The sequence below is a fragment of the Penicillium psychrosexuale genome (assembly GCF_028828465.1).
Source record: "Penicillium psychrosexuale strain IBT 29551 chromosome Unknown utg000002l, whole genome shotgun sequence".
NCBI lineage: Eukaryota > Fungi > Ascomycota > Eurotiomycetes > Eurotiales > Aspergillaceae > Penicillium > Penicillium psychrosexuale.
Genome location: NW_026643187.1, coordinates 2,872,978 through 2,889,050, shown reverse-complemented (window position 1 = coordinate 2,889,050; position 16,073 = coordinate 2,872,978). Strand labels below are relative to the sequence as shown.

Below are 16,073 nucleotides of genomic sequence, written 5' to 3'. Positions count from 1 at the left end.
AATATATGGGCTGCAAGACTCACACAGTTGGGTTGTATTTGGTATTGGATTGAATATCCGACCTCGGAAGTGTAGAATAGGACAATGTTGGCAAATTCCGGTTCTCGACGCGAGGAGAGAAGGGCTTATATAGCCCCGGAGAGTCCAGGTGTAGACCCGAGAGATAAGAAAGAAGTCAATGGAATTGAAAGGTTTCTTTATGTTTAGTCGTATAATGCTATTCTCATTGTTGTTGTTAAAGAGTTAGTTGGCTCTGCCCTTTGTTGGACAAGCCCAGAATACCTAACAAAGCCTTGCGGCAAATGTAAAGATCTTTTCTAAATGATGAATACCTAGCCAAGGAGAGAAAGAGACAAACGTATCTGACAAGGGATATAGCTATAGAAGAGCCAAAATTCACAAGACAGCCAATATAAACATACCAGAGAGCCGAAAAGGGACTCTTGAAATACTCAAACACTGCGAATCATAAGGGAGTCTATCTTGTATCAATCTTGCATTGTTAACAGCATCTATTTCCATATCAAATGTATAGTTTAGGAACTAACAGCCCCCTTTGCTCACCTCCCGTAAGAACAATATCTTCTAGTACAACTCACAGCTGAGCCTTTGAAAGTATTTGTGGCCATCTGCATCCTGTATATTTCATTGAAACAAGCAAAGGCTTTATGAAATAGAGGCAAGAAACCAAGTAAACAGAGCTATTGATATGAACCCATACGTAGGTAAACCGCATGTGTTGGACTCCTAAGACTAAGCGATACCGCGCGGAATCTCAACAGCCCATGTAAATCCAAAGAAAGCCCAGGTGACTCAATGTCCGTTTCATATGCTTTATAAAAGAAAGTACAACTTTCAAGTTCCCTGAATCCTTCACCTTTATCGTGTTTCCAAACTCCACTACCTCATAAATCGGCACAAACAACCACCCGATGAAATACAATCACAATCATTTCAATCCATCTGCACTTGATCTCGACATTTTCACGCAATCATTTATCTTCGTCTTATCATCTAATCCTTAGTAACCCGGATGACCATGACCATGACCAGGTCCATGACCATGTCCCTGGCCCTGTCCAAACCCACCATGTGGACCCGGATGCGAACCCGGATGCGAACCATATGGCGGGCCATTGTGAGAATCGTGCGACTGCGGGTGGCCCAAGTGGCCATCCTGCTGTACATAGGACGGATGATTCTGCGAGCCACCATAATGCTGTTCCTGATGTTGATTATGCTGGTAGCCCTGACTCTGTTGAGGTACATGCTGAGGCTGGTGGTAGTTTTCGTACTGCTGTGGAGGAGGTTGCATGGCTTCGTGCCCACCACCTACCTGGTAGCCCTGGTATGAGTTTTGGGTCTGTTGGGTTCCTTGGTCGTTTGCATCGCGTGACAAGCCGCCAGGGAGGAAGTTGGAGATTTTACTTTCGAATTTGCTCAGGCTAGACAATCCGGGGATGCTGGAGAGTTTGTCCCAGGGCATGCCGGAGGAGCTGCTGTTTGATTGTTGCTGGTTTTGTTGGGGGAAGAATGAGGAGAATCCACCAGATGAATTTCCGCCATTGTTACTGCTCTGGTTGTGACTCTGGCTTTGGCCGTGCGAGGCACCACCCAATGCCGCAAATCCGCTATGACCATCGCTGTGAGTGTGGCTGACTCCACCAGTATTACGACCGGATCTCACGCCCTCGGAGCTGAGGACGGAGTTAAGGGAAGCGCCGCGGTCTGAGCGGCTGTGAACCCATTTCTCGACGGTCTCGAACATTACACGATGGGCATCAATGTGCATGTTGCGCAACGCTGGGTGGTGGAAGACTTGCATGCAATCATTGAGGACCTCGCTCTCGGGGACATCGGTGTGTTGCCAAGCATACAGAACGCGAGGCGCGACGTACTCCACGATTGAAGAGGCGACCCGTCCAGCGGGCTCGTTCAGAATGTTGGCAAAGTGGTCCTTGGAGAGCAAGGAGTGGGTGGGGTCGGTGCAGTGAGGATCGGTCCACGGTTCGTACTGGTGCTTGCCAGAGGCATCAATAACGCCTGCTGATCCGGTTTGAATGGAGTTGGAAGCAGCTTTGATCAAAGGTCGAATGAAAGGCGCTAGGAGTGACATGACGACAACGGTCAGAGTCTCGGAGATCTTCTCAACGAGTGACTCCAAGCCTGGGATCTTTTCAATGATTGCGTTCAAGCTCCGCATCACCTTATCTCGGAATGCAAGAATGGGATAGATCTTGGCTACTGTCTCCTGGGGGTTGAAATCAGGCATGCCGTTGAGCCCAGAACTAGGCTTCGAACTATCGCCTGTTGGCCCCGCGCGGGATCGCTCGTGACTATTGGAACCCGACTGCGCATAGCCGGTTGTAGCACTACGGCTCCGGTTGGCCATTTCTTGTGCCTCCGACGACCTCTTGAGACTCTCTGCCTCACTGACAAGATCCTTGGTACCGGGGATTTTGCCCAAGAGCCCAGTCAAAGCATTAAGGGAATTGTTCGACTGCGCATTTGCTGCGGCATCACCGAGCGCAATATCCATCTCGTTGACCTCAGATTGAGTGAAATGATCATTTGCTTCTCCCATCACGGAATGGAAGAAATCGACCATACCAAAGGTTCCCGTCACAAGCGGGAAAACGTGATGCCCTCGAAGGTTGATCTGGGTGGCAGTACCCGTATGGGGAAACACGTTATTGAAACCCATCTCGCGCAAGGCCAACTCAACATAGTTGGTGTGTGCAGCGAAATCCTCCAACGTGTGCAGTCCTTGACCCAGACACCGGAGTGCTTCGCACAGGTCCTCCTCGTTGCCCTTCTTATGTCCGCCATTGGTGTAGGTCCGTCCATAGTGGATACTGCGGCTAAGACTGAACTTGATAAAGGCCGCGCTGGTGGCCCAGTCGCCTCGCTCATTGGCGATGTAGTTCTTCATACCGGTGTTCGGGTCGATTTCGAGCTCAACAGCACGAACGGGTGGGCGCAACCGCTTGTCATATTGACGTGCATCTTCGTTATCGGCATAGTCCTTGGGGTTACTGTGAAGAAGAAGATAATCAGTACAAATCACCAACGATATACCTCAAGCTGGACTTACTCGATGTGTTCCTCAGGACGGTAAACACCCAATCGCTCCGCAGTCACCTCGAATTCAGCCGTGGCATAACCGAAGCTCAGGAACGAGAGGACCCACACCAAAACACGGATTGTATCGGCTTGCAGATTTTTAAGAGTTCCAACGTCCATTGCCTGCGAGCTACAGAAGCAGTTAGGAATATATTGGATCTTTACTGGATTCTTTGATAACTCACTAATCGCGCAACCAGTTACCAAAATACACGCGCTTGATCATGGTAGAGGTCCATTTGTGGCCGGAGATGAAAGCCAGCGTCTTGAGGACATCTTCGATATCACCATGGCGCCAGTTCTTGCCTTCTACAGCAGAGATAGAGGCGATATTTCCAGCTCCGAAGGCATGTACTTGCGGGAGTATCAGGAACAATACTAGCAGGGCGGAGCCCACGTGAAGGAGGGGCATGGCGGGGGTGATATCTGCACCGAGGTTGTATTTTTCTTGGAATTCGAGGGGATAATATGGAATATCGCAAAAAAAGCAGAAGCTAGAGAGGTATGAACAAAGGGATCCAAGAGAAAAAGATCAAATGCGACATCACACTGTGGGAGGACTCAGCCCTCTGGCTCTTGGCTATTCTTGGCGTTGATCCTCATGACGTCTAGGAACAAGACAATGTATGAGTTTGTTATGTTGTTATGCTGTTAAGTTGTTTGCTTATTTATTAGAATCAGATAAATACTACATATGTATGTACACACAGCGGATAAAAACATATACATCGAGATAACGATAACCTTGGGAAAGGTCACATCTGGAGATCCACGGTAGCATTGAGTCCCCAGAAAAGCAGATGCGACACTGTTGCGTCGTATTGTGTATATCCACCCCCGCAGATATATATTGACTTCAAGATCTCCAGATATTTTGCAGATTCCAGAAATCATTCCTCTTTCAACATTCCTACCATGTCCACCCCAAATCTAGACGCCCTCAAACGCGATGGCTTCGTGGTAGTCCGCAACCTCCTGACTCCAGCCGAGGTAGCGCACTACCACGAAATTGCCACAAAAGCCACAACCATGACTCGCAATGGAGGCTGGCCACACTTCCGCACCGTCCCAAAACAATTCCCACCCTGGCCGACAACCGTACCGCCCGCCTCGGAGGGCGGAATCTGGGGCGTGCAGCACCTAATGCACCCCGAAATGCCAGGACGGGACAGCTTCGCACGATGCTATTTCTCTCCCACGATTCTCGCCGTCGCGGAGGAGCTCATGGGGGTTGAAAACGCCGCCAGCAGCGAGACCGAGCCCCTCGTCATGGAACTGTTCAATCTGCTCGTGGCGCCCGAAACTAAAGACTTCGAGCTCCGCTGGCACCGCGACGATATCTCCGAGCACGCCACCGCCGAGGAAGAACTTGCCCAGCTTGCGGCTAAGGCGCCTGGCGGCCGTCAGTCGCATTGCCAGTACAACTTGGCGCTGTGCCCCGATGCATCGCTGATTGTTGTGCCGGGGACGCATGCGCGCGCACGCACGCAGGTCGAGCGTGATGCGGATCCTTATGCGGCTGAGTTGCCGGATCAATTGGTTGTTCAATTGCAGCCTGGAGATGCAGTGTTTTATAATAGTAATATCTTGCATCGTGGAATTTATCGGGGAAAGAGTGAGGGTGGGGTTGAGACCAGGTTGACTTTGCATGGAAGTCTTGGATTGAAGGCTTCTGACAGTGAGGATGGGGGTGATGATGCCGAGGAGAAGAAGAAGGTTAGGGCTACTGCGGTACTGCAGCATGGGGTTGGGGCTTGGGTTCGTCGTGATGATGCTGCTTTTGGACTTGGGGAGAGGCCTGAGAAGATGAGGGCTAATCTTGTTGAGATGGGGACTGGGGAGGGGGTTGGATTTTCTTTGCAGGGGTAGACATTTCAAGGTTTCTTTCGAAAGTTTGAAATTCTTGTTTGTATGTACTTAACGACGGATTTGGTTATCTTGTGTATAGGGCAGAATGTACAGAGCAGAATGTATAAATGATGATACTTTTTATCCGAGGAGGCCGCGGCTCAGTATTGCTTGTGCTGTTTCGCTGACAAGCGTCTCATTCAGATTGCACTCGAAGCACCCAATTGTTGGACCCCATCTGGGTGCTCGGGCGAAGACTGGGTTCTCTATCGAGGCTTGCACTGGTAGCAGTGGGAACAGCAGGAGGCCATGCTCCGGGTTAGCCAGCTTGTGGGCGGGAAGGGCTTCATGTTATCTTCGCAATAGGGAAGTATAGGCGAAACGGGAAAAGATGTAATGACTATGGTTTGATGGTATGTAGCACATACTACCTATACTCCCTTCGCTCACGTGGTCCACTTCCTTCAGTAGCTCAGTAGCTCACTAGCTCACTGTCTCACTGTCTCACTTCCTTCACTAACTCACTAGCCCCCGAGGTCCCGAGGTCCCTTTCAAGGATTCCCCACACCGACGTCGCATTTCCATGAACTGCGATCTACGGCAATCGCAGGGGACGTGATAAGCGTTGCGACGGTAACATCGACATAGAACATATTTAATAAAGTAGCATATATCGACTTCAATCATTGCAGATGAAGTAGCATAGCTCTGCATACAACACAAGAGTTCCTCGAAGGTACTGATCTCTTGATTATCTTCTATCTTCAGAAGATAATTGCGATTGCGAACTGCACCCAATCAGAGTGCAGAGGAAAACATAGAGAGAAAAATATGGACCTGAAATACGATCCATCACATTTCCCTGGAATACGGGGCAACAGCTGACTGACCCTGCATGGAGAACTGGGACCCTTCGAGTGGAACCCAACTTCAACAAATTCTCCGAATCTCTGGGGGATTGATCTTCACCGCACGGAGTTGCAATACCGTAGAGTGGCATTGCCGCAATGCCCGACTCCAAGACAAAGATACGCCCGCAGCAGTCGTGCCTCAGATGTCGCGAGCGCAAAGTGAAGGTACCCGGATCCTCTGTTCCTATCTCTACTCACACCTATGGATTCTTTAATTAATTCCCAAGCCACTAACCACTCTCTCTTATCACCAGTGCGACCGCTCCGTCCCATGCCACGCCTGCATAATCCGCGGTCTCGAAGCAGAGTGTACCTACCTAACAACGGCTGAAGATCGCGCCCATATCAGCCAATCCGAGATAATAAACCAACTACGACGCGAAGTTTCACAGCTGCGGGAGCGCCTGAACCGGGGTTCACGAGAGCCGGGTGATACCCAGAGCCAGCACGAGCGCCCGGGCCAAGGGGCTGGGCCTCATGCGCCTGCGCACAACTACGACAACCATGGTCATGGCAATGGCAATGGCGCTGGTTCTGCTTCGGCTGGAGGTACCCCGGATACTGGTGAAGGTAGCTGGCGCGGGTCATCGCCAGCATCATCGATCATCACGAACTCTGTGACTGTGACGAGTCCTGATAGTACGGGGAGTGAGAATGGGACCAGGTCGACATCCGCTTCGTCGCGGTCGACTTCTACTTCGGCTTGTCCTATCGCGACGGGGTATCCGCCGCAAATTGCGGAGCTAGATGGGCCTACAGTTCAACCCCTTGCTTGTAGAAGTATGTTTTGCTTGTTTCACTTCTTTTTGGCGCCTATGCTAACTCTAGGCAGATACTGTAGAAGATACGACAATGTTCGGTTGTTATACAGGAGGCGTGACCTTCCCTCCGGGGGCCATGACCGGAACCGTCTCAGTACCGATGCAGGGTCTCCCAGTGCACGCGTTACACGCGCAGGATGCAATGTTAGGGATGCACTACCCGTCGATATATGGAGTCAATAGCGATAATTACATGCTTGACGGAGAAGCACTACCATACTTACAACACACTGGATATCCCGCACCCATACTCACATCAACAGTACCACATTACGGGGAAGAATACTCAATACGGAATGAATATGACAGGCCTCATGCATTTCACCATTGGGGGCAAGATGCATACGGGAATTCGAATCCGAGTCCGAACCAATTCCCGCAAACGCATATATACCAAACCCCGTCTCATTATTCTACTATCCCCTTCACCAACATCACTGCCAACACAAACATCAACACCTATGCAGGTGCGCCCTTCTTCCCACCCGCCCCGACACACTTGGCAGACGATACCTCAAGCCATGCCGGCCCTAATTCCCAGGACCGTCCTTCACCAACAACCATCATGAACTCGATGCCAAGCTCATGGAAGGGCGAGGGGAAACAGGAACTGCTAGAGATCCTGCTGGAAACAATTGGCAGCTGTGACGAGCAACGTTTACCTCAGGTGATTCAGGTCTTGCGGACAAGCCCTTCACCGGAGGAAGCTGTCTCGGGTGTGTGTCAGGTTCTCGGGATTGGGACTGGGCGGCTTGCGACGGCGTAAGCGCACCCTCAACCCGAGCCCGGTCGCAGGCCTAGGTCAGTTGTGTGTGCATATTCCGAATGCCTTGAAATCAAGTGGCCCGGGTCAAGTTCGGAGCTGAGTATTTGAAACCCCCACTTGGATATGTCGGTCATATAGCCCGGGTCGCTGGCCGATACCGGGCAAGTGAAGTCATGGTGGGACCGTCTGGGACATAATCACCGCACCACATCAACTTCCGGATGCTTCACGATATCCATGTCCACATGAATATGAACATAAGTGGAACAAACAATATAGTACATAGAACCTTCGTACATTAATGGGCAGAAATATAGTCATCAAGCATGTTGCCAGAAATCGGAGAGGTCGATAGGGATAGAGGTATTCTCAATCCTAATTTTAGGTCGTAGTGTCTCATTGATAATCATTGTTGCCACAGCCCCAAGTCTCAGGGAGCCTCGGAATGAGTGGGTTCATCGTCGAAAGGCCGCTGGCCGTAGACAAAGTGGAAGCGCACATAGAGGTGGTGCGAACCGCTCATCAACTCCGCGCGCGCCTTTTCCATATGCTCTTGTGCATCCTGGTACGAGAGACCCAGGACACGGGTAAAGAGAGCCAGTGAGTACGGCTCAATGGTTTCCATAATAGACACCTTGCCGATGCGACCGATTTCTTTGTAACGGCGGTTCTTGGCCCAGCCACCGACAGGACTCTGAAAGTAAGTCAGTATGCGAGACAACAGCCGGGAAAAAACAGGGGCGATACCTTATAGATATCATCAGTAACATTTGCAAACCCCTCCTCAGTCATCCACTCCGAAATGCTCGATGCAACATCCATCGGCTTCCCAAACTTCTTACTAGCCTGGGTCAACAATTCCGCCCAGCTATTAATAGCAGTAGCGCGCTCATGGGTCCCATCATCGGAGCGCACGCAGTGCTCGAACTCCTGCGCTTCAAACCAGCCGCCCGGCTTAAGATGCTGATAAGCCTGCTTGAGCAGCTTCGGCCAATCCTCAATCCCGCCCGCCATAGTTCTTGCATGGATATAGTCGAACGCCTCACCGGGCGAGAAAGTCCAATCACTCTCCGCATCGTCGATATAGAAGCGGCAATTAGGCGGCACCCAGTTCGGCTGGATGGGGCTGAGATCGGTGCCGATGATGTCCGCCTGCGGGTAGTCTTCGGCCATTTCCAGGGCCCATTCGCCGGGCCCAGTGCCGATGTCTAGAATGCGGCGCGGGTCGGAGTCTTGTATTGGTGCGCGGTGCAGATTGCCGCCTGTGAGCAGTTTGAAGAGGTGGTGCGTTAATGCTAGGCGGTCTTGTTCTTCTTCGTCGTTTGGGAAGGGGTATTGGCCGTTGCGGTAGGCGTGGTAGCGGCGGCCATTTTCGTAGCTGTAGTCTCGGACGGAGGATGCAAATGAAAGGTTTGAGCCTGAGATGGATTCGATGTCGAAGAGAGAGTCATCATCGCTTGTCTGGGGGGTTGTTAGTGGCGGTTGGGGGTTTTATTGGAGATTGAATTATTGATTAGGAAGTGCGGGAATCGGGGTTGTGAGCTTAGCAAAGAGGCCCAAGGGGGACCTGTTTTGGGGTTCTGGAAGGTATAGGGATATGGGATAGGAATGAGATTGAACAAATGAGAGGGAATGATCTACTTACGTCGACTTGGATGCGTTCATTGAGATTGGGTTGTGACATGGCGAGACAGAAAGGAGGAGGGAGAGGGATTAGAAGGAGGAAAGGTAGGAAAGAGAGAGGGAAGTTATTTTTTTCGCTATGAAGAGAGAAAGTGGAGGAGGGGGGAAGTGAAATGAAGCTATCAATTCTAACCAAGGAAAGGAACCCGAGAGAGAGGATACCGGGGAGAACCCTAGCGTAGCCACTGTGTTTTTTTCTACCACCTGGCCGGTTCCGTACCTTTGCTTTTGTTGACCCCGCAGGTGGGAAATCCGACAGCCTGGTACGGGAAAGTCGCCCATTCCAAATCGGTCTGACCCGAATTTGGATTTTGGATTTTCGATTTTACATTTCCAAGGTTCCAAGGTTCCAGGGTTCCAGGGTTATTCCCGGGATCTCAACCCTGGTTAACTTGGATTAGGTTACTGCTGGCCCACTGTACTGGGTCTTCCTTCCAAGACAGTCTCATAGCGCCCACGATAACCCAACATCCTAGTACTGCGATCTACTAGACAATTTTCTAATACGTGAATTCAGGCCATGACCAAGAGTTTCTAGGCATTGAGTCCTCAATGTGGCATTCTTACTTGGTTCCAAAAAGTTTATGCCCTGCGTGAGACGTCATATGTTGACATGATGATCGCTCCAGGGACTGGGGAAAATCAGGTTCTGCCAGATGTGTGAAAGCGGAGAAAGGGACCCTGCAGAGATCAGGTATCGTTCCTAGGATCATCATCTGTCCCGATCGATCGAACACCTCAGTTCTGACTAGTACTGATCATATCTTTGCTCCCGATCCTCAAATCACAGGCCTCCGGATATATTAGCCACACCATGGATAGCCCCACGGAAGGTACCTATCTTGGGGATGAAAATTAGGCATCGTTCTCCCTGGACAGCAAGATACCGAGCATGCGAATCTAAGTTCTACATTGAGTGTTCTCGCTAGACTAGATTTTAGTGCATTGGGCTCCAAACAGGATCCAGTTGTCAGATATTGCTGTAACCAAGTTTGACTAGGCTCTTGAATTAGCTTTCAATATTGAAAGCGACAGTAACACAGAAAATCTCGGCCCTTGGTATAGAATGGTCAGCAATAAGCCTGTTAGTTAAGGCACCTTTATTTCATGACAACTGCCGGTCGGTCTTGATCAAGCATTCAGAAACGACATCAGTCTAGTTTGCGAAGACATAAGCAAGACATCGAAGCTTTTTAGGGATAGATTCGATGTAAGTCACTTCTATTCTAGCTAAACCTACGGCACGAAAGTGATCTTTAATTAGTATTGCAAATGGCTAGTCTGTCCATAGCATGAATGGACCATGCTCTGCAAGATTAGAAGAAAATCAATGTTCAACACTTTCCCGACACTTGCTAATGATACGTATCTATCTAGGTATGAATCTATTTTTTTTGGCTACTAGTAGTGAGTCTCATCATGGCTTGATAGGTCGAGCATTTAAGAATTGGGCGGTGATATGCATTCCTAAATCCGGGAAACTATAAAGGCGAGGAAGAGTAGTCGATCGCTTATGCGACCTGGGCATGTCTTTTTTGGGGTATCGTCTTCGCCTTCTTAACTTCAGCCTGAAGGAAGGAGCAATGGAGCCTTCGTAGAGTGAAAGCTAGATCAGAGTAATAAACCCGTAAACTAATTCAGGCCGAGGACCGCTGCTGAGTTTGGCCAGATTGGTAGTCAGAAGAGGTAGTCACCGCGAGCAGCAGCGTAAGGTCAATTCTCATTGAAAACATTGTGAGACGAAATTGGTTGTACATAGAAACAGACAATTTTTTCCACCTTTTTCAGCCATCTACCTATAAAATTGAGAAGGGCAAAAAGGACATTTAAAAATACTACCCGAGAAGACTTGAGAAGGCCGCATAAGCAGCCGACTATCCTCACAGTAGTGAAGTTTGTTTCTCTTCAATTATTAACAGGAAACAATCACAGTGGATTGGGCGTTATATGGGAGTTCGATGTCGAAATCTTGAAACCCTCTCTTTATCGCCTTATAAAAGTAGATTGTTTGACGAGATCCTTGATTGTTGCAATTTTGATGACATGGAAATGATTTATCCGGAGATATTGGATATTCATCATCTATTTTTGGTTTCCCTTCCTCTCTTTGTATGTTGTAGCTAGTTACGGAGTACGGAGTAGTATGGCTAAATTTAACTCCGGGACCCTGCCCTGCCCAGGTGGATCCCTACAGGTAATGGCGTGCTCCGTTTGACAACGAAGCGGTAAAAGGTAAGCACTAACTCAGAAGAGGAAGCCGAGAGGTGCTGTAAGAGTATGAGTGCCCAACTCAGCTGGGAACCCTGGGACAGATGAAAGGAATATTCGCCAGAAGCAAAAAGGAAAGGCAAAACTTAAAGCAAGGATCACCCCTGATCTTAGACCCGGCTGTCTGGTACATCCCCACACGGGACGGATAAACCCTGAGTGGTTCCGACTGGAAGGAATGGCACATGCAGAGACAGGGATGTCCTGACTCGTCGCTTCACTTTTCCATAGTAGTTATGTACTTTGGCTTCGGATTATGTTGGAGATTACATAAGGTAGGAGGAGACCAGCTATATATGAAATTATACCACTCCAAATTACCTATCATTATCTCTTGTCATACTTCGAATGGCTAGGCCTCTAGCCTGAAGTTAATCAACAAAGAAACAAAATGTTGCAGATGAGCATACGGTGTACGGACTACGGAGTCCGGAGTACAGGGGTGCAAACAAAGAACTGGCATTTGTGGATCGCCCCAGTTCGGCCCAGACCGGAAACTACCAGGATCCATACCACAAGGATCTGCTAATGCTCATTCTACAGTACGGAGCAAGTAGCAAGCAAATAAAATAAATAAAAAAGGTATGTGTACTCTGTACAAGCGACAGATACAAGTCCTTGTATGTTTTATGGGCATCCATGCATCAAACCATTAATAACCCGGGGCTCGGGGAAGGGTACTCGCAACCACAGCCAGCTGCACTCACAGACTCTGCAGCTTAGCTTGCTCATCCGGAGTCAGCGCTGCATATAATTCTTGAAAACCAGGCTGTGTGGAGGCCTGTCGGAAGAAATCCACCAGGAAGCCCTGCGTTTCATCGTCTCGGCGACGCACACCAAAGACACTCTCGGAGCCGCCCTCGCCGAAATTCAGCAGGCCCTGTTTCGTGGCTCCGATGCCGAGGTCCAAGACCTGGCTGGGGAGATCCTCCCAGTCGTCATCATCGTCGTCGCTGTCGGCGTCATCCAGGGCCGCAGTGGCGGCATCGATTTCTTTATTGCCGGATGCTGCACCCAGCTCTTCGACCAGAACTTTGATAATCTTCAGTGGTGCGGGCACTGTTGTGAATTGATCTGGGTTTTTGCGTGCCTGCGAGCGGGTCTTGATTCGCCCGGTATCCTGGATGATGAGGTCGCCTTTGACGGGCACTTCGGCCACACGTGGGTCGGCAAGCTCGTATAGTCGTGCCAGGGCGAAGATGTTCTGTTTAATCTCATCATAGCCGGCGAAGTTGACGGAGTTCTCAAGCCACTTGCTCAGCACCACGGTGAGTCCGCTCTGGCCGCCTAGGTTGACCTGGGCCAAGAAGTCGACTACCTCGTGTGCGCTGATGAGAGTGAGTCGCGCGAAGACGAGAATGAGACTTTGGATGAATTGCGCTTGCTGTGCTGTCGCCAATCGCTGTGCCACGGCCTGCAGGAGCTGCGGCAGGTAAGGACCGAGGCGCTCGGAGCCGGCCCTTTCAACCAATTCTGCTGCTAGCTGGCCGACCTCTGTGGCTGCGTTGTCATCCACGGCCGGGCCCAGCAGGCGGTCAATGATGACCAAAACAACTTCAAGTGCTTCCTTCCCAGATTGAGGATCACGCCAGGCAATGAACTGCGCAAAGTCGTGAGAGAGCATGTGCCGTACGGCCTCTGTGGCGGGCCGGATTAATTCGGCCTCATCAGAGTTCAGCAGCAGGCGATTCAACTTGGGCATCACCGTCTCCACGAAACCAGCGGGCATGGGCTCAGGACTCCGCTCGGCTAGAGCGCGAAGAAGATCGGCCGCGAAGTTTGTCAAAGCATTCTCTTCAGTCAGATTGCCCACATCAATCGCGCCCATCAACGAGGGAAGCACCTTCTCGCAAAGACGCATGTAAGAATCGGGGCCACTATCGGTAATTTGGTCCACAATATCTTCAAATGCCTCTGTGACAGTCAAGGTCAATTGGAAGTTTTCGGCTCCGCTACTAGCAATGTTGAACAACACGTCGATAGCAGTAGATGATAGAACCACACTAGAATCGGCCATAATAGTGTCCCGGAGAGTTTCCGCCAACGTAACCTTAAGATCATCGGAGTCAGTCTGTTCACGAAGGTCGTGTGCAGATATGAATTCTGAAATGGCCGCAATCACTGCAGGCTGGAAGGGGCGGGCCAAGCCCTTCGGCAGAGCGGGCATCAGATCTTGTAGCACCCGGATGCAGGCCACTTGGACCACCTCGGCGGGGTCTTCGGCGATCGCCTTCAAAGTAGCCTCCAAATAGGATGATGTGGTCTGTTGGAATGCCTTGCCGGCGACCTTGGACAAAGCGCCAGCCACAAGGTAGCCCCGAGCGCGCAAGAGCTCCTGTTCTTGTTGGGTCGCATATTGCACGAATTGAGTGAAGTGAGATGCCAGCTCAGGTGAGATCTCTTGATCGACTTCACCGAAGTCTCGAAGCAGACAGTTGAGAATATACAGGGAAGCTTCCCGTGATTTCCATCTATTTGCATCATGGTCAATATAATTCACAGCAGAGATACAGAGTGATACTCACGAGACAGACGAATCAGCAAAGACGGTGTTCATGTAGCCCAGGAGACCCTCGGCAGCTGTACCCTTCAGCCATTCACCAGCCTTAATCGCTAGATCTCCGCTGCAAGTTCGAGGGGTGTAGTTAGCCGTGACAGAAGTCTCCTCCGAAAGGAAAAGGTTGACATCAATCTCCCATAGAGCCTCCTCCTCTGTTGTAATCTGTGCATAGGAACTGGCGAGCTTCATAATCTCCGGAAGCCAGCTGGACGTGCTGGCAGTCGCACCGGCATTTTGAAGTTGCTGCTGCAGCTCTGCCTTTACTGGGGGTGCCTTCAAGAGGGCCTGGATGATATCAAGCTCCTCCAAAACGAGGAAATCGAGTGAGTGGGGAAGTCCGTCCGCATCCTCCAAACGACTCTGTCTGTTCTCCTCAATGTAGAAATTCTGGTAGATCGGCAACGCGTTGGTGAGTTCTGTCCAGACTGTTGAGAAGAAAATGGGGCTTTGTGTAGTCAAAAGAGCAGGGAACACCATGCGGATTTTCATAAGAGTCTATGAACAAAAAAACCATGTCAGTGAAAGCCCGGCAAAGCCAAGAAGAAGCACCGCATACCTTGACGACTTGCAACTTTAACCCAACAATTCCCCTCCACTGCGATGCAATCTCCCCTTGCTTATGCTCCTCTTCCTCGTTGGGTGGCTGCGGCAGGGGTGCCTTTAAAGCCGTGTCGAAGAACGGCGACCATCCACTGAGCACCTCATCCATGAACTGCTTAATGGCCGTCTTGTGTTGTTCCAGCACCATTTCCAATGTATCGAAGCAGGAACGGAAGACTGCAACGGCCAGAGCGCGCAGCATTGGCCGCCTGGACTCAGCGGTAGCTACAGCGAAAAGGGACGAAACGAGATCACGGGCGACATTGAAAAACTGCTCCTCACTGAACCCTGTATCAACAAGATCTAAGAGAACCTTCAATGCACCATGCATCTGGCCATCGGTACTAGCGGAGTTATTGATGATACTGAGTAGTGAAGGGAGCAGCTCGGGCCAGTCGTCCGGGAAGTCGGCACTGGCGATCTTGCTGACAGCGAAACTTGCGGAGTTTTTCACCTTGCGTTGAGGGTTATCATTTGTCGCGAGCACCAATAGCGCCTGGCGAACGCTGGATTTGTTCGTATCGTTGATGAGGATTTGTCCTTTAAATTCGTCGAGAATTGGAGACCAAGCGGCGGCAATGAAGGTACGTAATACTGATAGGGCAGACTGGCGCAGGTTGACCGGAACTGACTCGTGCGAAGCGATTGCTGTGAGTGAGATTGCGAAGGAATCATGGACATAAAGGCTTTCCAGCTGTGACTCTGCTGCTCTCCTGGTATCGGCCTTCGGTGACTGGGTGTCTGCCAGGAGCGACAGGAGTTCTTGCTCCATGGCGAACGAAGTATAATCAATGAGGCTATTTGGGGTTCGCGGGTCAGTCAAGCAAGATTCAGAAGAGAGATGAATGAAGGCCTCGAAGCCAATGAGTATCAGTCACGCAATATTGAGAATCCAATGTTTTGCGTCGGCAGATAAGTAGACGCGGAGGAGGGGCAATTTGAAGGCGGTCGGCTCTATATCGCCCCGATTTTAATATTCCACTTCTTCTTTATTTGCTGTGTGTTATTGAAGCTCCTGTCAATTGGATTATTATTAAAGACATCTACGGGTACCATTCTTTACATGACTATACCCATGTCCTTGAGTCCCTGGCTATACAGTACGTTCTATGCATTTTACTGCCTTCGTATAGTGTACATAGTAGAGTGATCTACTCCGTACTATTGATCCCATTGTTGGTGGCACTATTGCTGATCATTATCATCCTGAGCCAATACATCAGGATATTATTAAAGTCTTGCTTCGTCAAGGACAGAGGCCGCATACCCGGCCGATCACTCTTTTGTAGATCATTATGTTTCTATATCCATACACACCAGCCTGCATAATATAAGACTACTTCAAGATTCAAGTCCTAAGAGACAAGCTGTAGAAGTACATCAAGCGTGTCTACGATATGGGGATAAGCCCAACTCCGGTATAGCCCAATAGACACAATTGTTCATTTCTTACTCCGTAGTTCTCTCCGATTCTCGGTTGCATTATTATTATG

The 16,073-nt window shown here is 50.0% G+C and overlaps 5 protein-coding genes across 5 annotated transcripts; 2 read left to right on the top strand and 3 right to left on the bottom strand.

Annotated features, from left to right (window-relative positions):
• Positions 1–1,021: 1,021 nt before the first annotated feature.
• Positions 1,022–3,535, bottom strand: N7518_002276 (Het-C domain-containing protein; the record flags this gene model as incomplete). The annotated part of the gene is made up of 3 exons (XM_057183204.1): positions 1,022–3,035; positions 3,095–3,253; positions 3,309–3,535. 3 exons carry the CDS (start codon positions 3,533–3,535, stop codon positions 1,022–1,024), a joined length of 2,400 nt encoding a protein of 799 aa, XP_057044654.1.
• Positions 3,536–4,038: 503 nt separating this feature from the next.
• On the top strand, positions 4,039–4,992 carry N7518_002275 (phytanoyl-CoA dioxygenase family protein; the record flags this gene model as incomplete). The annotated part of the gene is made up of 1 exon (XM_057183203.1): positions 4,039–4,992. One exon carries the CDS (start codon positions 4,039–4,041, stop codon positions 4,990–4,992), a length of 954 nt encoding a protein of 317 aa, XP_057044653.1.
• Positions 4,993–5,978: 986 nt separating this feature from the next.
• Positions 5,979–7,469, top strand: N7518_002274 (Zn(II)2Cys6 transcription factor domain-containing protein; the record flags this gene model as incomplete). Its single annotated transcript, XM_057183202.1, has 3 exons — positions 5,979–6,047; positions 6,137–6,662; positions 6,715–7,469. 3 exons carry the CDS (start codon positions 5,979–5,981, stop codon positions 7,467–7,469), a joined length of 1,350 nt encoding a protein of 449 aa, XP_057044652.1.
• A 430-nt stretch (positions 7,470–7,899) lies between these two features.
• Positions 7,900–9,153, bottom strand: N7518_002273 (class I SAM-dependent methyltransferase; the record flags this gene model as incomplete). Its single annotated transcript, XM_057183201.1, has 3 exons — positions 7,900–8,163; positions 8,217–8,930; positions 9,115–9,153. The coding sequence occupies 3 exons, from the start codon at positions 9,151–9,153 to the stop codon at positions 7,900–7,902; spliced, it is 1,017 nt and encodes a 338-aa protein (XP_057044651.1).
• A 2,970-nt stretch (positions 9,154–12,123) lies between these two features.
• N7518_002272 (uncharacterized protein) lies at positions 12,124–15,352 on the bottom strand (the record flags this gene model as incomplete). The annotated part of the gene is made up of 3 exons (XM_057183200.1): positions 12,124–13,891; positions 13,946–14,475; positions 14,537–15,352. 3 exons carry the CDS (start codon positions 15,350–15,352, stop codon positions 12,124–12,126), a joined length of 3,114 nt encoding a protein of 1,037 aa, XP_057044650.1.
• Positions 15,353–16,073: the final 721 nt, after the last annotated feature.